The sequence below is a fragment of the Silurus aristotelis genome (genome assembly GCF_946808225.1).
Source record: "Silurus aristotelis genome assembly, chromosome: 14".
Classification (NCBI taxonomy): Eukaryota; Metazoa; Chordata; class Actinopteri; order Siluriformes; family Siluridae; genus Silurus; species Silurus aristotelis.
The window spans coordinates 3247357-3269399 of NC_139587.1; the positions used below are offsets into that span (position 1 = coordinate 3247357).

Below are 22043 nucleotides of genomic sequence, written 5' to 3' on the forward strand. Positions count from 1 at the left end.
AGCTAGAGATCTTCCACTCCAACCCATGTATCTACACGGAGCTGGCTTTGGGTCTCCTAATTTAAGCATCCATTTTATACAATTGTATGCCCCCAAATTTGTGATAAGAGTTGGGTGAAGGACCAGATATGACTGGGAAGGTCAGGTTTTCCAATCATTTTGTTTAAACTACAGAATACATTAATGCAATAATGCATTTTATTCTCGACATTTGCTTTTCTTCTTCTTTATCTGTTATCTTATATTTCTCCAAAGGGTCCTCCTGGGCAAAAAGGAAGTCAGGTACGTTTTTTTTGTGTTATTTATTTTTGCCTTTCCCCTTTGTGAGATGTGAGTTGTACATAATTGCATGCCATTGCTGAATTTATTTTGACCTGTGTCAAACCCAGCGGGAAGTTAGAAGGTGAATTTACAGTATTTTGTCTCTACACTCATCTGGTAGCTGTTACGCCATACTGCGTAAATGAGCCACTGTGGTTTTTATCCTCTTATGAAGACGTCTGTCTACACAACATGTCTGTCTTTCCCACCTATTTATCAGGTGTATAGTAAGTCTGTAAAATCCTTCTTTTCATCCATTTAACCACAACCTGAAATAATGGATTACACAGTAAAAAAAGAAAGTCTTGTCTTGACCCTAAATTCTGATGAGAGAATATAATATAAATGTAAAACAATATAAACCACTTCTGCTCCTTTAAACACTATTAATCTCTTGCTTAATTGGAAGAGATTTCAACGTGTTGGGTTTTGTAGAAAGAAAAATCGGCTGTGATGTTGGCTGTAGGTTTGGAATTGCATCATAGTCTGATAATCGCCTGACTGCAGGAAGTCCATCAAGCTCATCTTCTGCTCATGTGTAGCTTCATGATCGTCGTCTTCACGTCACTGGAAGACCACAAGAGATCAGGAAGACTTACGATGAGATCAAACTCCGAAAATGTCGAAACCATTAGGGAACTCGTGCATAATGATTATCAGAGAACAATCCACAGGATTTCACTTACGCACTAACCCTCCTCACCAGAATTGGCTCCTGTGGCCTTCACCCTCAAAACAACGGAGAGAAAACCCACATAGAAATGAGACAAATGTGGATCTGAACACACAACGTAGCTTGAGATCAGAATTAAACTGTGGACCCTGGAGCTGAGAGGCTGCTACATTACACAATCTACTGCTACAATGCGATTTAAAAGTCTGAGCATAAATATCTGAGGCATTAAACAAAAAACACATACATGTACATCTGACTCTGGATGAATTTCTGATTTTTATTCCGAATTTTGGTTGGGATTCTGATTTGATTCCGATGCCAATTCATTGTTCTCATTCTGATTCTTCTTCTCGTTCTTACTTGTATTCCTAAGCTGATTCGGACTCTGTAACTCTGGTTCTTTATGTTATTCCAATTCTGGCTCTAATAGTAATTCTAATGTTAATTCTATTTCTTATTCTGGTTTTTATTCCTGTGCAAATACGTTTTCTTACTCTGTCCCTCATTCTCATTTACATGCTCATTCAAGATTCTTCTGATTTTTACTCTAATTATAATTCCGACTCTTGTCCTGATTCTGACTCAATGCATTATAAAATAATAATATATACAAGATCCTCTCATATGTTCTCCTCCTTTTCTGTCCTCAGGGGCCAGCTGGACCAAAGGGAGATAAGGTAAGTGAGCACAGAACTTATTCTCATCGTCTCCGATCAGTTTCAGTTTTGCATTGTAATTTCTAAATGGTTCCAAACGGCTGTAGGACATTTTGGTTTTAAGAAAGTTCTGTACTGATCAATGAATTCCTTCAGCACTGCTATAACATGGTTATTAGTCCTTATATATAATGTTCATAATGTATATTCACTGTCAAAAGTATGGAAACACCAAGTTTTTCAGAGACATGCATATTCCTTTTATTTCTATGCAACAAACTAGGTAACGGTATGGATATATATATATATATATATATATATATATATATATATATATATATATATATATATATAAATAATATTTATAATTGTAATAATTTGAGTTTTAATTTATATGAATAATTAATAATATTATATTAGTATAAGTGATATTAGTATATATATATATATATATATATATATATATATATATATATATATATATATATATATATATATATATATATATATATATATATATATATACACACACACACACATTTTGTATGCCGATTTTCTTACTTCATAGTTTTTTTTTTATACTTATTATACTTAATATTTTTATTTGTTTATTTTTTTTATATTTCTTTGGACAGTCCCAAGCATTTCATTACATGTCGTACTCTGTCTGAATGTTTATGTGACAAATAAAATTAGATTTGATTTTGATTTACTTTCACCAAAAAAATACAGTATATATTTATGTATTTGTTTTAAAAAAAAACACTTTTTTTTACACACACTCTGCACTAGTTGGGTATTTCTTTCCCGCGATTCAGTTAATTCCAGAGAAGTTCAATAGGATTAATGTGCAGGCCGTTCCACGATAGATAACCCTCCATACGACTGTTTGCTCTCTGACACTTACAGAGTGCGGATATATGTTTTGAATCAATTCTTTATTATATGATTAAGTTTGTTCCAGTTAGCCACAATCCAGACAGAATTACATGGTGTTGAATAATGGTAGCCATATTGGTTTTGAATTTCTTTTACCATTCAACCTACATATATATATATATATATGATGACGTAACGTGATGTAGCTACATGCATTACATCCAAAACCTACTGTTAGTACCTGAAGCGATGAAAGACTAGGTGTTTCCAAACTTTATATACACACTGCATAAGGAACACTCCAGAAATATTGTGAAGCAGACGTTGTTAGAGTGTCTTTTATGTAACTTATTAGTACCTAGAGATATTCTCCTGAACGTTTCTGTGAGCATTCGCTATACAGATCAGGCCACAATCCTAAACCTGGCCTCACGTTTTACACTGTCGTGCGGAAAGGTAATTGTCTCTCGTGCTTCACAGCAACCACATGTTTTTCCAAATTGTCTAACAGCAAGCGACACACTTCCTCTGTGCTGCTGTGCGTGCACACGGACACAAGAACACCGGATGTTGGACCACATTACAAAAAAAAAAAAAAGAAGACAATAAACAAAAAAACAAGCTTGGAATATTCTTGTTGATTATCTCTGGAAAGCCACAGGAGCTTGGTCTTAATCAGTGTCTTTCAGGCTCTATGGCACAAACCTCCTTCTTTTATCTCCATGTTTCTGTATTATCAAGGATGCAAGAACATGGAAGTGATGATAATCATTCAATTTTTTTTTTCTTTTATAGGGTGATCAAGGAGAGATTGGGCCACGGGTAAGGTCTTAGTGTTCAGATCTATCTCATTAGGACCTAATACTATATTACACAATATCCATTTTTAACATTATTTTTTAAAATATCCTAATAATAATAATCATCATCAAATTTTTATTATATATATATATATATATATATATATATATATATATATATATATATATATATATATATATATATATATATATATATATATATATATATATATATGTGTGTGTATATAATGTGTGTATATAATGGGTGTGTATTTTTATATGTTTAAGAAAGATTTACTGTTAATAATTATATATAATACATATATTTATGATAAAGATTTACTTTACTAATGACTATTAAACCAAATAAAGAAATAAAATTGTCATTCTGACAAAATAGTGGACAAAACCAACACCAGGAAATCTCACATTACATTAGGCTGTAAGAATGTTTAAGGTGTGTAATTCAATGTGCATATAATAAAATATATGATGTTGACTTCTTCTGACTTACTAAAACATGCATAATATTACAAATTAGCACAAAGTGTTCATTTCTTGTGATTAAAATCTCAGCTTTCCCTGAGGTGTAAAAGTGGTAGAAATGTATTAGGGTCATATAATTCAATCACTGTGGAGTAATTTTTTACACAGAACAAAAATAATACATTGAAAGTGCTATTGACTATTGCTTTCAATAAAATTTGCACAGATAAAAAGTGTTTTGTAAGCTCCTCCCCCTTCCTCCCTGTTTTGAGTTCATAAATGTGAAATAAATTTATCAATTGCTTTAGCATATACAGTAGTTAGCTGTATTGTTTTTGAGGAATTACCCTAATAATCCACTACCTAGGTGAAGCTATTGCATTGCCACTGCCAGCAAGCAGTTCCTGACCACACAGCTGATTTTCATATATCTTTTAGTCTATATGTTCAAGATGATTACAATTTTATGCAAATTCATGAAGAGGTAAATAAAATCGTACACAGGCTTGTACTGTATTAGTAACTGTGATGATATCCGTCGTGTCTCTGCTCCAGGGTCAGGCCAATCATGCAGGCCTGTACAGTAATCAGATTCCCATCAAGGTTTGTCCCTTGAGCATACACGTGCTCTCCTTAACTCTGTCTTAGAGATCCACCTGATTCCCATCATCTTTACCTCACCCATCGTTCCTCAGGCCTTCTGTTACAACTTTACACTCGCTCTTTAAAACGCAGACTATTCTGTAGCTGATTTTGCTGCTCTTCTTTTCTCTTCTTCCTCCACCTTTCTATCGGTTAAATATGGTCCTGGCTGTTCAGATGGTTTTTCCTCGCTATGATCACAGCTTCATCTCTGCCGACCAGCCCACTTTCCAGAGACGTATGCTGAAGGTAGCGGGAGTGGAAGGCATGCTCTGCTTGCTTACTGATTCAAAACTGCGCTGTTCTTTCGATCTAACATTAATTACAAGCATGGCTTTAGTGAATGCACTCACAATCTTTTTTCCAGCTTATAGCAGCGATAAATAGAAATGTGTTCACACACTGGGCCTCAGGTATGAAAGGAGACAAACAAACAGATTCATTTGTAACACATGTGATGGAGCTTTTTTTTATCTAGAAATGTCATGTTTTTGAAAAACAAGTTTGCCTGAGAAAACATTTGTATCATTATTGTAAATTTACTCATAGGGGTCTCACCAACATTAACCTAATGTTAAGTTGGTTGGATTTAGATCGTAAAATAGTTGATGACTTTCAAACTCGAATTTAATAAAAAACGTTTTGGCACACAGTCAATTAATTTTAATGATCTGGAACAAAGCAATAAAAAAGTTCTACTTTTTTAAGACAAATAACACCAGCCAAGAGTAAGTGTGTGTGTGTTTATGGCAGCTGATTCGCCACATTTGCTGAGCTGCTTTATTGGAAAATGTAGCCATGTTTGGCGAGCAACCTTACATTAGTACTTCAGGTGTCAATGTTGGGCTCTTGAGCAAAGCTCTTAACCTTCACCTGCTCAATTGTGAGTTTTGTGGAGAATTTTGTGGAGTGTGTTTGTGCTCTGATTACACTTCACTAGTCTGATTGACTGATTAAGCGCACAAACGAGAACGAAATAAAATGTGACATGGAACTATTCTGTTTTTTTGTTTGTTTGTTTATAACTTTGAAAAAGATAAATGAGGCCTGTTGTGTGTAACTCTTACAACTGCAAATTCCCAGATTGATGTAAATGTATATTATGTATTTTATTATATATTTTAGCATCTTATCCAAAGGGAGAGATTTAAAGACTATTTCAAAGCTCATGTTATCCACAAATTTTTATCCCCAGGGTGACCAAGGCCAGGCCGGTCCACCAGGTCCTCCAGGTCCACCTGGCCCCCCTGGGCCAAGAGGTCCTCCTGGAAACACAGGAAAGGATGGACCCCGGGGCCCTCCTGGAGAACAAGTGAGATATTTTAATTGTGTTTGGGGCAAATTGTTTGATTTTAGTTAATGTACTTGAACATTTTTATTTGTAATGTACTTTAAAATTGCGATCTCTATGATTTTAATCATGGCATGAATGTTGGTACCAGATAGGTTGGTTTTAAGTATTTCAGTAAGTGCTGATTTCTCAGGATCAGACTCTAGAGTTTACACAAAATGGTGCTTAAAACAAAAAACATTATGCAAATGACAGTTCTGTGGATCAAAATGCTTTGTTGTTTACAGTAACAGTAACTACAGTCTATAGTAACCTGCAAAATGTCCAAGGTTTAAGGTTAAAGTGGTACAAGAATTCTGAATTTCACTCCTGTCAGCTAAGAACCGTAATCTGACACTAAAAAAAGGTACGGATTCACCCAAAATCACTTTATGTGATCTTCTACTGTTGTTGCACATCTACCTTAATGTATGGTGTTTTTGTAAAGATTGATTGTTCAGGTTACTCTTGACTTCCTGTCTGCTTAGACGAGTCTGGTAAATCTCTTCTGATCTCTCACATCAGCAAGGTGTTTCAGCCTGTAGATCCTCTACTCACAGGATGTTTTTTGGTTTTTGCACCATTCTGTGTCATCTCTAGAGACTGTTGTGTGTAAAAAAAAATTCCCAGCAGGAGATCAGAGAGCAGTTTATGGTACTACTCAGTTTATGGAAATACTCAAACCAAACCATCTGGAAATAATATCCATAATGTTCTGGAAGTCACAGAGACACACTTTCTTCTTCATTCTGATATCCAAAGTGAACATACAGATGCAGCTCAAGAGCTTCAGTTCATGATTGTATGGTGTGAGCACAATCTATACAATCATGCTGATACAGCACAAGAGCTTCAGTTCACAAATGATCAAAGCAGACAAATGCCATTAGAGTGTCATTTGCCTGCTTTGATTGGTAACTCTTACTAGTAAAGAAAATGGAGTAAGGAAACATTGCCATTTGTTGTGGGTTTTTTTTTTTATCTTTATCTCATATGTTAGGGTTGCTACATGGCAAATTAATGCCATCTGTGGTTTCATGGTTTTTGTACTTGGTGTTCACACATCTTTTCAGAAAGCAAAGGGCAGCCAAAGGTTGAAAATTACATTTTAAATATATGTTTTACTCACATTATATCTGTTTTTTTTTATTGTTGTTTTTTTTAATTTTTTTATAATAAAGGTTCGTTTTCCAACAAAAATTTCTATTAGTTATAAATAGAGGTCGAGGCACAGATAGTTAATTGCTAAAACTATCGCCTATCCGCAAAAATCCAAACTGATAGTTTTTCCGCCTCCTGTTCCGCTGTCATTACGAGAGCGGCCTCTAGAGGCGATCACTGATGCCACATGCTGTTTGTTTTTACACACTAGACTGCGAGTTGCACGGAGAGTGATATATTATATTTATTATTTGTAATTTCATTATAGAATTATTTGTATTGATAAATATATGCATAGTTATTTTCTTTAGCACATTTTCATGATTAAGTACTGTTTTTTATTTTATTATTATTATATAAAAAAATCTACCGGTTGATTAATCGGTCAACCCCTAGTTAACATGATTATTTGTTAGAATCATTAACCAAGAATATGCATATACGTAAGTAAGTGTTTAGAAGGCTCTTTTTTAGAAGACTCTTTTAAAAGGCTAAATATCTCTTGAAAAGCATTGCTCAAGACTGTGCATAACAAATTAATAAACTAATCTAGCATAATCATCATAAAATTATACTGGTAATCACTGTTTTCTGTGACTGGCACATTTTCTGTTACATTAAAGAAAGGAAAAATGATGAGGTCTTCACAAAAAAAAAGTTTGTGGACCCCTGCTCTTAAGGTTTCTTCCTCATACCATCTCAGGGAGTTTTTTTTCCCTCACCACCATCCCTACTGGCTCGCTCATTCGGGATAAACATATAGGGACTGATTTATGAATAGAATGATAATAGATGAAAATTTGTATTGATCTGCACTGGGTAAAGCTTTGTTACAGTTTTTTGGCTGAATGTATAAAGACTTACTCCTGCACATGAAGACAGAAGAAGAACGCACTGCTGTAAAAATATTTTGCGGTTATCTTTAGTCTTTATTGCGCTCAGACCAGCAGTTTCGTTGGCTCACAACCCCATAAAGAAACGATGGACATCTGCGTCTGATGAAAAGGTTCACGTGCTGGCAGCATTCATAAAAACAAGCAACTTTGATCATTCATATTTCTATAAGAATATGGCCATGCACTATAAAATCTATAAATCGTCATAATTTAAATTTTCTTTATGATTATGGCAGCTGCCACACTTGTGCTCGGATTTTAACTCGTTGTTTTAATGTGATAGGTTGAAAGCATGAACGTTATACATCTTCTGATGTTTTGTTATAAAAAAACTAATACGCTTTTCTCGTATAAGCCTCCAGAAACAATACATTTTATATGTTGTGTAAATTCTTTACAACTCCTATTTAACATGGTCAAAGGGAAAGTGAGATCCTGGACTCCACATGGACAAATATGCGTCGTGGTTTTTCACGGACGAGGAGCGAAATACAAAGATTTACAAACCCGTCAGCTGGTTCTCAGAACAGATAGACAAATAAATAGATGAAGGAGTAAAGTGTATTGAGAAAGCGACTCTTTGCCCTCTGTCCATCCATCTTGCACGCAGATGTTTTGGTGGACATGGAGAACGGCTTTGTTAGGTCGCCCCCTAGTGTTCACGTAATGCTCTGTTGAAATTACAGCACAATAGCATCAACATTTGTTTATTAATTTCAATTTTAACACGCACTGGTTTCTTTCAGAGAAGCACGTCTTATTGGAAACATGGAATGTAATGCCAAAGAGACACGTTTTTTTGCTGCAAAAATGTGTATTTAGATTTAAACATGATGTGTTGGATTTTTTTGTATTTTTGTTATTAGCATATAATCATACCGAAGTTTCTGGAATCCCAATCATTTTGTACCTGCTTATCAATATATAAGAATGAATATATTAATATATTAATAGCACATATATGAATATTGGTAATTATGATATGTACATATATATGATATAATGCTCTTCAAGATGAAGAGCTTCTTAACGCTCACTGATCCTGCGTTGCATGATGTGTGGAGCCCCGGCCCAAATGAACACCTCTTCGGTTACGCTGATTCCCTGTAAAAATGTATATTAATTTACCTCCTTTTATACTTTATAGAACTCGTTGTCTCTTCATTCTGGATACTTAAGTATCTTCTGTACATTGCTACGTAAACTAGCTTCATCAATTTCCAATCAGCTTCATTAATCTCTCTCTCTCTCTCTCTCTCTCTCTCTCTCTCTCTCTCTCTCTCTCTCTCTCTCTCTCTCTCTCTCTCTCACTCTCTCTCTCTCACTCTCTCTTATTATTTCTTTTATTGTTTTTAGGGTTCCCCTGGGAACAATGGACATCAGGTTGGTTATCTGTCCTTTGTGTATTATATTAAGTATGTACTTATCTTCAGCTATCAAAAAATCCCTTCTCCCCCCCCCCCCCCCCCCCCCCCCTCTCTCTCTCTCTCTCTCTCTCTCTCTCTCTCTCTCTCTCTCTCTCTCTCTCTCTCCTTCTCTACTTCTTCCTCTCAATCTCTTTCTCTTTCACAGGGCCCGAGAGGGTTAGCAGGTGATCCGGTAAGACTCCTGATGATCCTGCTCTTTTTAGGTTTAGAGATCAAGTGTGTGTGTGTATGTGTGTGTGTGTGTGTGTGTGTGTGTGTGTGTGTGTGTGTGTGTGTGTGTGTGTGAGTGTGTGTGTGTGTGTGTGTGTGTGTGTGTGTGTGTGTGTGTGTGTGTGTTTCTTGACCCTAACTATTTCATTCACTCCTACATTTATTTCCCTCTATGTAGTAAATTCGAGTATCATGTTGAGTTGTTTGTGTGTTAATTGTGTTGAGAATATAAATATCAAGGCTCTTTGTGCAGATTAGCTCTAAGCATCGACGTTTGTCTTCCCTCAGGGTGAAGATGGTCAACCTGGCATTCCTGGCCTACAGGGACCCCCGGGGTCGAAGGTTAGTTGAATTATACTTATTCATTCCTTAATAAAAGCATGACGGAGCAGTTATCCAGCAGGACATAAAGTGATTGATCACATGCACATCACTTCTATGAGAACCTACACAATAATCAACAAAAGTATTGGGACACCTGACTTTTTCAGGTCTATATTGTATAGGATGTCTTTAAATGCAGTAGCATGAAATTTTCCCTTTACTTAAACTAGGAGACCCAAATCTGTGCCAACATGACAATGCCTCTGTACACAAAGCCATTTCTATGAAGATATGGTTTACATGGTTTGGAATGGAAGATCTCCTGCTATAGAGCTATGACCCACAACCCTATTGAACATCTTTGGGATGAATGTGGATGCTGACACCACCCCAGGCCTCCTCACCTTACCTACATCACTACCTGACTTTACTAACACTCTTATCTCTGAATGAGCACAAATCTCCATAAACACATTCCTCAATCTTGAACACCTTTCCAGAAGAGTGGAGGTTTTTACAACAGCAAATGGGGACACAATGTGGAATGGGATCTTCTAAAGGCACATACAAATCTTATGGTCACAAACTTTTGCCCATATGGTGAAGATGTTTTCTTGACCCGAGCAACAAAGAAAACAAAATTTGGTACCTTTAATCCTGACAACATACTTCAAGTGAGCTTTTGTATAGTAAAATCTCACTTTCTTTCCCAGGGAGAACGTGGTGAACCCGGAACCAAAGGTGACCGAGGCATGGACGGACTCCCTGGCCTTAAAGTAAGCGTGCACAAAGATTTCCCCACTCCTTCAGCACAACATCCCTTAAGCTCATGTCTTTTATCCTCTTTAATCACCTTCATGTAGAAGCTGAGATTTCTTTTTTCTGATCCAGAACATTTAATTATGTCTCATGCGCTGCGTTTTTTCTTTCAGGGAGATAAAGGAGAAGTCGGAGAAACAGGACCTCAAGGGGAAATGGTGAGCGACAAAAAACAGATTTTTTGGCCAAATTTCAAACCCATCATCTGTCACCTTGTTCACCAGCATCTGAACACAGAGTCATGATACTCTACATACAAAAACCGACACTTTCCTGACTAAACTTAGACTCAAATATTTTGTCATAGTAAAAGCTACTAAAGGGTTCATTCGCCTGGCAATTATTATCAATTTGATCTCCAATCTGATTCGGAAATTTCACATCGTTGGATTTATCGTGTAATTATTTGTTGTATATAAAAGTCACGTAATTCCAACATATCATTATTAGTGAGGTTTTATTATACTGAATCGTGTTATGTGTGATGTTCGATGATTAGGGTCTCACAGGAGAGAAAGGTGCATCAGGCTCAAGCGACGTCATTGCCTTCAACGACAAACTGCTAGACGCTTTTCAGGTACGACATGATGAATGAAATACAGAACATTTTATGCAGATTTGTAACAGACGATAACATTACGCTGTATGGACAAACAGTTCTGGACACCTGATCATGCGATTTGTATTGTTTTTAGTCCTCATTTGCTGTTATAATAAGCTCCACTCTTCTGGGTAGATGTTCCACCAGATTTTGGAGTGTGCTTGTGTGAGAGTCATTCAGTCAAGTCAGGTGCTGATGTAGGTGAGGTGAGGAGCCCTCGGGGTTCAGTCAGTGTTCCAATTAATCCCAAAGGTATTTGATAGTGTTGGAGATCTGAGATCATGAGATCTTCCACTCCAACCCATGTAAAGCATATCTTAATGGACCAGCTGGAACCGAAGGGAACATTTCTAATTCCATTCCTGTACAATTGTGTGCCTCTAATTTTGTGGTAACATTTTTGAGAAGAACCGAATATGGATAGAAGATTCTGGTGTCCTGATACTTTTGTCCACATTAAATAGAAATCAAAAAATTTTTTAGGACTGCTTTAGAGAATATGTATGAAATTCTTAAATTGGTGGAAAATGTTAAAAGCTTCAATGTTGCTGTTTCCCCCGGCAGGCGATCCACACCATCAGTGTTTCGGTAATCCTCGTGAATGCATGGGTTTCTTGATGGGGTTTTCTCAACCTTTAATGTGTTTCTTCTCTAATCAACTTTAGGGGGAAGGGGATTGAGGTGTTTGTGATTGTGTGACTCGCATGCACGACCGTAAAACCTTAACTGCGTATGATGGACGGGAAACTGAGTGAATCAATGCAATGTGTATACAGTGAGTGTTGGAGGAAATGTAGATACGTATGTGGTTAAGCGGTTATGTGGGTTACTGATCAGAAGGTTGGGGGTTCAAGTCCTGGTATCGGCAAGATGCCACTCTTGGGCCCTTGAGCGAGGCCCCTAACCCTCTGTGCTCCAGGGGTGCTGTATCTTGATTGACTCTGCGCTCTGGCTTACTAACATGCTGGGATTTTGCAAGAAAACAATTTCACTCTGTTGTAATATAACAAGTAAAAAGCACCTTTACTGTGGTGCCTCGTGTTTATTAGCGATATAATATCTATCATATGTAATGTTTAATAGCTATTCTTATCCAGGTGTAGTCTTATTAGATAAAAACTAATCAGCATTCGAGTAGTCAGGGTGATGCTGGGGAAGTCGAACCACAGGAAAATTGTTTATATGGAATTTTTACACTGTAAAAAGCAAGACTTCTTTCTGAAGTGTTTTATTGCTTTAACACCTCAGTAATTAGAAAGAAAGAAGCTTTATGCTTGTCACCATTTAGAGTTAAAGAACCCGTGAAGAACCATTTTCCAATAAGAAGTGCATGTGTGTGTGTGTGTGTGTGTGTGTGTGTGTGTGTGTGTTTTATGCAATTATTAATAATTATTTTTAATTGTTTATAACTTTATCTATCTTGGTACTCGATAATCTCTTGGGAAATGGTTCTTGAATGGTTCAGTGAAGTGAATAACTCTGATTTAATCTTCATCATGGCACATGTTAGTGGGTGGATTTATTTATTAGGCAGCAAGTGAATATTTCGTCCTCAAAGTTGATGTTAGAAGCAGGAAAAATGGCCAAGCTTAAGGATTTGAGCGAGTTTGACAAATTGTGACGTCTCGACGTCTGGGTCAGAGCATCTCCAAAACTGCAGCTCTTGTGGGATGTTCCTGGTCTGCAGTGGTCAGTATCTATCAAAAGTGCTCCAAGGAAGGAACAGTGGTGAACCGGCGACAGTGTCGTGGGGGACGAGGATCATTGATGCACGTGTGGAGCGAAGGCTGGTCCTTGTGGTCTGATCCAACAGACGAGCCCCTGTAGCTCAAACTGCTGAAGAAGTTCATGCTGTTGATGCTCGATGGGTCGGGATTGTTTTGGCAGCAAAAGGGGGACCAACACAATATTAAGCAGGTGGTCATAATGTTATGTCTGATCAGTGGCTATAAGGTTATGCTTGATCGGTGTATATAGAGGTCTCCTCCTAATTTAGGGTTCTATATAGACTCTTCAGGGGGTTTCATCTGTTTCTACACTGGAATGTAGGACCTTTATAAAATGACTACAAATGACAAAACATTTGTTAACTTTAGTCGTCTTTTTGACACAGGGACCTCCGGGTCCTCCTGGACCTCCTGGACCTCAAGGACCACCAGGAAACGACGGGACAAAGGTGAGTGAAGTGTATTTGATCATTTAGTGATCCAGTAATGTACAGGTGCAGTGATAAAGTGTGTGTTAGCTGTGTGGCTATATCATGTATCGTGTGTGTGTGTGTGTGTGTGTGTGTGTGTGTGTGTGTGTGTGTGTGTGTGTGTGTGTGTATTAAAACAGGGAGAGCTGGGTTTACCTGGTATAGCTGGAGTGGACGGAGAGAAGGTGAGCACTTCTACAGAATCATACCATTCAAATCATACACATACTTTTTGTCCATTTATAGTTACATTTTAAACTTCTTCTAGAAATTAATGTTTGTACATTAATGTTACTATACAAACGACAGTGTTGGTTATGGAATGTGGTTTGATCATTGCTTTTAGATATTTACAATTTAGGACAAAATTTGTTTATTCGGATTTGTGTTGCAGTAAAGAAAAGACCAGAAATCTGCCTCGTAAGGAACTGATATGATCAGGAAGATATTTGTGTGAACTAATTGTTAAAAAGTATTAACTAATCACCGCTGGTTGTGTTCAGGGGGCGAAAGGAGATGCTGGAGAACCTGGAACCCGTGGAGAGAGAGGAGAGAAGGGAGAGATGGGACTCTCTGGTCCTGCTGTATGTAACTTCCTTTGCATTGTGTTATGATTTTGTTCATATCACCTTATTATAACTGTGTGTGTGTGTGTGTGTGTGTGTGTGTGTGTGTGTGTGTGTGTGTGTGTGTGTGGTAGGGAATCGATGGACAGAAAGGAGAGAAAGGAGACAGCAGACTGGAGGACAACCTGGTGAGTGGAGAAGTTTATTGGAAGTTGTTTTCGTTAGTATTATAGATTCTATTAGATGTGTTCAAAATCCTGCTTGTTTTACCTCCAGGTTCAGATGATTTCTCAGCCAGGACCACCCGGACCTCCAGGACCACGAGGACCGCCGGGATTTATGGTCAGTTAAAGTGACTTTCTCGGTCTTTCTTTATGATGGCAGTAAATTTATGATGTAATAATAATAATAATAATAATAATAATAATAATAATAATAATAATAAAAAATCATTATAAAAATTTGAGACTAGATTTAAATGTAAAAGAGATTCTTTAAAGGAATACTGCTGTTTTTTATGTTTAAAAAATACATTATGATTATTATAATAGAGCAATTTTTGGGGGTTTTAGTGATTTTATTGTCTAATAGTACAATATTTCTTATAATGTAAATACCAGATTTCATAATGTCAAACATTTTAATTCCAAAATGAGCTTAAAATTCGATTATGTTTTAATTTTTATATCGTAAACTATTATAAATTATATTATACACTATGTATTATTTTATTAGATAGTTTATAACACTGCACAACATTTTTTTTTAAATAAAACGATTTAAAATAGACCTTGTAATTTTATATGTGCGATACAGTAGACATACAGAATTTACTCATTTACAATAGAATATGACAAATTCAGCTAAAAATTAATAAATTAAAATATCTACAAAATATATTCATTCATTCGTTCATTTTCTCCCGCTTATCCGTAATTCGGGTCGCGGGGCAGCAGTCTAAGCAGGCCCCCGCCTTCGACTGCTGCCCAATCCTCACAGCACCATCCCTTACGGTCCCTCCTGCAGGTGGTGAGCCCACGGGAAGTAAAAAATATATAATAATATAATATATAATAATATATTATAATATACTATAATTAAGTTACTTTAATAATTAAATACTTTGCCATGCCGCTTGAAAAACATGCAGTTCGATAGGACTAAGGTGCATGTATTTCATCTGAAACATACTTATTGCCTGTATTGTATTGATTACAATGTAGATGTTATTGTTTTTATAAATAAAATGTTTAATCGGGAATGTGATTTTTTCTCAGGGTCATCCTGGTGTTCCTGGTCCGAAGGTAAGATTCATACTATGATTTATTTCTCTGTAAAAACTAAATAGTTTAACACCATAATCATATTAGAATCACTTAAAATAAGTGTTAATTGTGACCTTTTGTAAATATCCTTTATATTAAAAAGAAAACTTGTTGTTCATGTGTTGGAAAGAAAGAAGAAGGGTGGGGTGAGGTGAGGGGATTAAGACCGTTAATACTATATGGACAAAAGTATTAGGACACTCGACTTTTCCAGCCATATGTGGTTCTTCTCCTAAATTGTTACCACAAACTTGAAGATGTCTTTGGATGAAGCATGAAATTTTTCCTTCACGTGATCTAGGAAACCCAAACCTCTTCCAGCATGACCGTGCACCAAACCAGCCTCATGGAAATATGCTTTACATGGGTTGGAGTAAAAGATCTTCTGCTGTAGAACTCTGACCTCGACCCTATTGAACATGAATTGGAAGGCCAACATCATCCCAGGCTTCCTCACCTACATCAGTAGCTGAATTTGTGAATAATAAATTTGTGTCTGAATGTAGTGTTATAACATTAAATGCTGATTAAATAATGATAAGGGATGTTCATAAAGCAGCACATTCTATTCTTATGGGGAAGGTGGTAGCTCAGTGGTTAAAACACTAGACTTTGGATCAGAAGTTCTCAAGTTCACATCCAAAGCTGTGACTGCTGGGCCCTTGAGCAAGGCCCTTAACCCCCAAACTGCTCAGGTGTAATTCCGAATAAGGGCGTCTGCTAAATGCTATAAATCTAAATATAAATGCTATAGTCAGGTGTCTACATACTTTCATTTAAGGTTAGGTGAATGAATAAATGAATGAATGGTTAATTTAATGACTACTGATGATTGATAATTGATTGGTCTTTCAGGGTGATCTAGGAGAGAGTATAAAAGGAGAGAAAGGAGACAGTGGTGTTCCAGGAAACCCGGTGAGAACACGTCTTATCGCACAAAAATCTCAACGCGGATCAAAAAAAATTTTCAATAAACGTGTCAAGAAATATCACAGCAAATCCTAATGTTTTTCAGGGAACTCTGGGCCCACAGGGACCCATGGGTCAGACAGGGTTGGTCGGCCTCCCGGGATCCAAAGGAGAAAAAGTACGATCTGTTTAAAAAATGATTGAAATCAGAGATATCAGATGTTTGGAAAATTGATACAGAGATACTGATTGATGATGTGATCTGTGTCCTTACAGGGGAAACAAGGAGAACCTGGATTAGACGTAAGTGTCTGATAACAGGGATCTGACTCACTCTGAAACTCCTGGACTGTAAATGTCTGACTCTCGTGTGTATGTGTGTGTATGTGTGTGTGTGTGTGTGTGTGTGTGTGTGTGTGTGTGCAATGTGTTCAGGGATTTCCTGGGCTTACAGGGGATAAAGGAGACACGGGGCCTAAAGGAGAAAAGGTAAACTGTGACTCACTTACAGTCAAGTGCGAAAGTTTGTGTTCTGTGCAAATAATCAGGAAAGTGTTTCTTGTTTGTGATCGTTTGTTTCCTGTTTCAGGGCGATCGTGGTTCTGTAGGGAAGAGAGGGCTGAAGGGGCAGAAAGGAGAGCAGGGGCCGCCCGGGTTAGATCAGCCCTGTCCTGTGGTGCGTGACGAGCTCGCTTCCTCTTAACAACCTGGGAGTGTATCAGGATTTAATGTGTAGCTTCTTCATACACACTTTTCCTTCTGCTGTTCCCTGCTGCTCTATACTTTCTATTCTGCTCTTTATCTTGGGTATGTGTGTGTGTGTGTGTGTGTGTGTGTGTGTGTGTGTGTGTGTGTGTGTGTGTGTGTGTGTGTGTGTGTGTGTGTGTTTGCTGACAGGGTTCTGCAGGATGTAAAGGTCAGGCAGGGGAAAGCGGGCAGGTCGACGTCGGAGCTCCCTGCCGGCTGGTACTGTACCACTGTCTGGAGTGTGTTTCCCTTGAGCATGCAGAAACCAGCGTTTCACGTTTAATGTCACATAAAAACACACGTATTAATAGGGCCAGAGGCGAGATGCAACACTCACCCCAATTATCACGCATAACTGATGCAGTCATAAGTCCGATGCGGACATAAGTATTTGGACAGTCGCTTTTTCCAGCCATACGTGGTTCTTCCCGCAAACTGTTTCACAGAATGCCTTTAGATGCAGAAGCACTAAATTTTACTTTTTTCTTTTTTTTTTTTTTTTTTTATTAATCAAAAGTATAGTAATAAAATTTGCACAGGATATATACACTATATGGAGAAAAGTCTTGGGACACCTGACTTTCCCAGCCATATGTGGTTCTTTCTCAAACTGTTCTCACGAAGCTGAAGGCACACAAATGTACAGGATACCTTTGGATGCAGTAGCATGAAATTTCCCCTTCAGTTTAACTAGGAGATCCGAACCTGTTCCATGCTCCCCTGTGCACAAAGCAAATTCCAAAAACATACGCTTTACATGAGTTGGAATGGACGATCTCAAGCTATAGAGCTCCAACCCTAATGAACACCTTTGGGATGAATGTGAACTTTGACTGCACCACAGGCCTCCTCACTTCACCTACATCAGTTCCTGAGTTTACTATGACTCTTGTGTCCGAATTAGCACAAATCGCCACAAAATCTAGTGGACCATCTTCCAGAAGAGTGGAGGAAATTATAAACTTTTGGCAATACAAGGAATTTTTTATTATAAAATCAATCTAGGATGTTCCCCAGGTTCCTCGCAGTACTCCGAGCTATAAAGAACCTGATAAATGCATCACATCTGGCAGCATTTACTCCAAATCTACTCTCTTCTATTTCACCTTCACTGCATTTCCTCTCGTTTCCTTTTTCCTTAATTATGATTGAAACCCATCTTTTGTATATACGTACACGCCTATGGTTGCATTTGGTTGTGTGTGATATTAACCTGCATGGGTTTCCTTCAAGATATTTACTGTAATATTTATTGAGCTGTGTGTTTGTCATCATCAGGGTTCAGATGGACTTCCAATCCCAGGCTGCTGGCACAAGGTCAGTACACAAGGTCAAAATTCTGAATGGTGTGTGTGTCAGAATCATGCAGGCTGCAATCTGATTGGCTGTTTACAGTATGAATAGTGTGGAAACACTGAGTCTTTTATGATTTTTCAGAGACACTTGCATTTTCCTTTTTGTTTCTATGCACAAAACACTCGGTAATGTACCGGTATTAAGATTTCCTTTCACCAGAGAAATATATAAATGTACAGAAACGTTATTTTTATTGAAAAATCCTCCCTTAGCATGAAAAACAGCTTTACACACTCACAGTTTCTCCAAACGTTCAGCTGAAACACTTTGCCGTGCTTTTTGGAAAATTAAGCAAAGATGTTCCTCACTAGTTGAAGATTTCTTTTTTGTGATCCAGTTCATCCCAGAGCATTTAGATGGGATTTAGGTGCAGTGACTGGGAAAGCCATTCCATGATAGATTTCACTCCAGATGACTTTTTGCTTCGATTCCAATGAGCCACAGTCTAGACAGAATTGCATGGCGTGAGTTGAATTATGAAAGGGTTGCCATGTTGGATCAGGATTCCCTTCACTTTCCGGAATAAGACTCCAACCTTTCTGGCTACAAAACAACCCCAAACTATTACGCTTCTACCTCCATGTTTGACTGTTGGGGTGAGGAAGTCTGCTAATGTCTTCTCCCCTTTTCTCTGTCCTATATTGTTTCTTCTATTAGAGACAAACATGTAAAAATTGCACTCATCTGTCTTAACTTTCTTCCAGTCAGTAGAGAGAATTGGACAGTGTTTCTACCTACTAAATATGTTACAGATAAAGGAAAGGAACATGAATGTGTCTCGAAAATGATAAATAGTTAGATGTTTCCACACATTTAACAGACTCTGTACGTCCATATATTTGTTACAGTGGTGGATGAAGTACACAAACCATGTAGTTGAGTAAATGTAGAGGTTCACTCAGTAAAATGTGACTCCAGTAAAAGTCAAAGATCCCTTTAAACTTTCACTTGAGTAAAAGTACAAAAGTTTTTGCCTTCAGATGTACTTAAGTATCCAAAGTATTATGATTTATTATAACTATAATGCTCCTATTGTCATTTTATCACAGGACTCTTTACTTAATCAACTCAGTTTATGCGAAAAGACTCGAATTTGACTCTCAGCACACTGCTCTATTAATAGAAATATATATTCATGACTGATTGGTTGATTTCTATTAAAATGATCCTGAATCCAAAACCTTTCTTCCATCATTTATTCCTCTTCAAATGTTCTGCTTGCTGTTCGAACTTGAAGTTTAAAAACTTCAAGAGAAGTACATGATTCAAAAGATCATGAGATCAAAAGATCATGAGATCAAAAGATCATGAGATCAAAAGATCATGATCGTGCCCTTGTACCACACCAGCAACTTCAAGAGATCCTGATTCAAAAGATCCTGATTGGTGACTCGCCGCGTGTTCGGCCAGTAATAGTTTTATCCTCATAAATAAAAAGGAACCAAACAGTAAAAAAATCACATGTACTTGGTTTCTGTCCACCACTGATCTGTGATCTTACGAACAAATGAGGAAAAAAATTAATGGTGTTGAATTTTTTTTTGTTTTGTTTGACTGCATGCCATGGTTTCATTTATCTTTTTTTTTTTGATAAATGAACTGCTGTATAATATCTCTAATATCTAATACTCGCAATCTATTTGTATTTTTTTGCAGTGATGACTAACACGAAGCGTAATCGGATATCTGTACATATTCCCACATCAATACAACCCCCGATTCTTTTCTTTGTAATAAAAGACTTTGATGATTGTTCATCAGCCAAACAATTACATACTATATATAGATAGATAGATATAAACTGTATATTTTTCAAATGACATTCTCTGGACTGGACTTGGAGTTTGTATAGGCTGTCTTTTAACCCGCATCGGACAAATTGGAGGAGCAAAGAATGATTTTGTTTCCTCCACTGCATGAGAGTGTGCACCGTGAACTTACCGTGGTCAGCGCCCGAATCGGGAACGTTCTCCATTCTGTTTTTGAAGGACGAGGGAACGATGCAGAGAATAAAGCGCAAGCGTCTGTCGCAGCCTTGAGGCACGCGGTGGAAGGAGGGAAAATGATCGGTGGCTCAACACAGGAGCATCTTTGTGATGAACTGAAGCCTGGAGGAGTTGTTTTTGCTCTGGAGGGCACGTGGGAATGTAGCGGATCCCGTGACGGATTTTCCATCCAGCGAGGATGTTTAGACGCTAGCTCTTTACTAGCTGATGGATCGAGAGCGTCTGATACGGAATCTGGAAGAGTTTATTGATATCTAACTTTGAGTACCAGTTCTTTTGATTTGCTTGAGTTGATCATATGCTTTTCTTTTGAAACATTTTTTGGGATATTATTCATCCAGATGACCTGGTCACTCGCTCGGTTCTTTTTTTTTGTTTGTTTGTTTTGTAATTAAGGAAAGTTAGCGTGTAACTGTATTTTTATTTTCGGATTGTTATTCTTATTACATGTACACTACTACTAGTTTGTATTATATTTTGTTAACCAGGTTATCGTATTGTCGGGATTCTTCGCATTACGATACAGCAGCGATCTGTGTTTTCATTAAGTTTCCGTATCAATATATGTTGATTAATTTATCTTTTTGGTATATTATGGTATACTTACTAGGGATGCATCGATATACTCAAAAGATGACACGTGAGATTTTGTCGGGAAAACAAGGAAGTTACTTTATTTTATTTCGCTAAGTGTTTTATAATAACGCCGTGTGTAGGCTTGGGAGTTTATTTGCAATCAAGTGCCCTAGCTAGCTACAAGAGTAGCTACATGGACCGACTTTCCACCTACAGGTGCGATTTAACGACCTTCCATCAATCAGTAGCAGCGAGTACAACGTACTGGGAAAAATTTATTTTTGACTCACTAGCATCATTTATACACATTTATTTTTCTTATCTAGCTAAAGGTTTGCTTTGTTTTCCATTACAAATCATCAATTCAATATCGTCGGGTCGTTCGCTAGTCAACACGCGCTACCTTTAGGTCCTTCCTGTGCACATGATACCGCGCTGGCGATCACGATGTAGTGAGGGATTTTTTTTCTTTACATTTATTTTGCTTATTTACACTGAACAAAACAGTTAGCATGCTTGGTTGTTATTAAAATTTTAGCTATCAAGGTCACAATTTTTCCGTCGTTGACGCCTCTGATTCAAATTCACGATTACGGCAATCACAACATCGCCATAATAATTAGACATTTTTCGACTTTCAGGTTTATGTCACGATCACATGGTAGTGTTTGTATGTAAGTGAGTACCGAATTGTACCTGGTAAAAAGTCTACACAAGTGTCAGTATCGATGCATCTCTACATAGTTAACCAATCTTTTACAGATGTATTTGATTGTTATAGACTTTTACTCGAAACAGGTTCATTTACAGAAACATACGTTTAAGTTTATTTTGCTAAACAAGTTATGAAGGCAGTTTTGTAGTGGACTTGTGAAATGGACAATTGCTTGCAAGTTTTTTGTTTTTTCACTTCATATGAAACAAATTCATCTTTTCTGGGCCTAAAAATTCTTTTTTAGAAAGGGATTTTGCTTTTCTGCCATTTTCCGACAAATATATATATTTTTTAATATTTATATAAACGCACACACACTTACAGCTATAGAAAGAAAATATTTTGTACACCATGTTTTACCATTTTAAGCATCACAACTTCATGGTTGGTAATGTATATGAAGTTTTATTTTCAGCTT

The 22043-nt window shown here is 37.2% G+C and overlaps 1 protein-coding gene across 3 annotated transcripts in view; it reads left to right on the top strand.

Annotated features, from left to right (window-relative positions):
- Positions 1–22022, top strand: part of col23a1a (collagen type XXIII alpha 1 chain a) — a 126151-nt gene extending 104129 nt beyond the window's left edge. For 2 of the 3 annotated variants that reach the window (XM_083560609.1, XM_083560608.1), the window contains exons 7-32: positions 256–282; positions 1648–1674; positions 3328–3354; positions 4638–4709; positions 5656–5772; positions 9204–9230; positions 9420–9446; positions 9773–9826; positions 10522–10584; positions 10741–10785; positions 11127–11204; positions 11793–11816; positions 13342–13404; positions 13566–13610; positions 13929–14009; positions 14126–14179; positions 14268–14333; positions 15269–15295; positions 16172–16231; positions 16332–16403; positions 16502–16528; positions 16661–16714; positions 16815–16901; positions 17123–17191; positions 18251–18289; positions 20317–22022. In XM_083560609.1, coding sequence (XP_083416735.1) covers positions 256–282; positions 1648–1674; positions 3328–3354; positions 4638–4709; positions 5656–5772; positions 9204–9230; positions 9420–9446; positions 9773–9826; positions 10522–10584; positions 10741–10785; positions 11127–11204; positions 11793–11816; positions 13342–13404; positions 13566–13610; positions 13929–14009; positions 14126–14179; positions 14268–14333; positions 15269–15295; positions 16172–16231; positions 16332–16403; positions 16502–16528; positions 16661–16714; positions 16815–16901; positions 17123–17191; positions 18251–18289; positions 20317–20367 — 1383 coding nt within the window. In that variant the 3' untranslated portion in view covers positions 20368–22022. Of the gene's footprint in view, positions 1–255; positions 283–1647; positions 1675–3327; positions 3355–4373; positions 4422–4637; positions 4710–5655; positions 5773–9203; positions 9231–9419; positions 9447–9772; positions 9827–10521; positions 10585–10740; positions 10786–11126; positions 11205–11792; positions 11817–13341; positions 13405–13565; positions 13611–13928; positions 14010–14125; positions 14180–14267; positions 14334–15268; positions 15296–16171; positions 16232–16331; positions 16404–16501; positions 16529–16660; positions 16715–16814; positions 16902–17122; positions 17192–18250; positions 18290–20316 lie in introns of all 3 variants that reach the window. The other variant, XM_083560610.1, reaches the window with a different exon arrangement.
- The last annotated feature ends 21 nt before the right edge of the window (positions 22023–22043 follow it).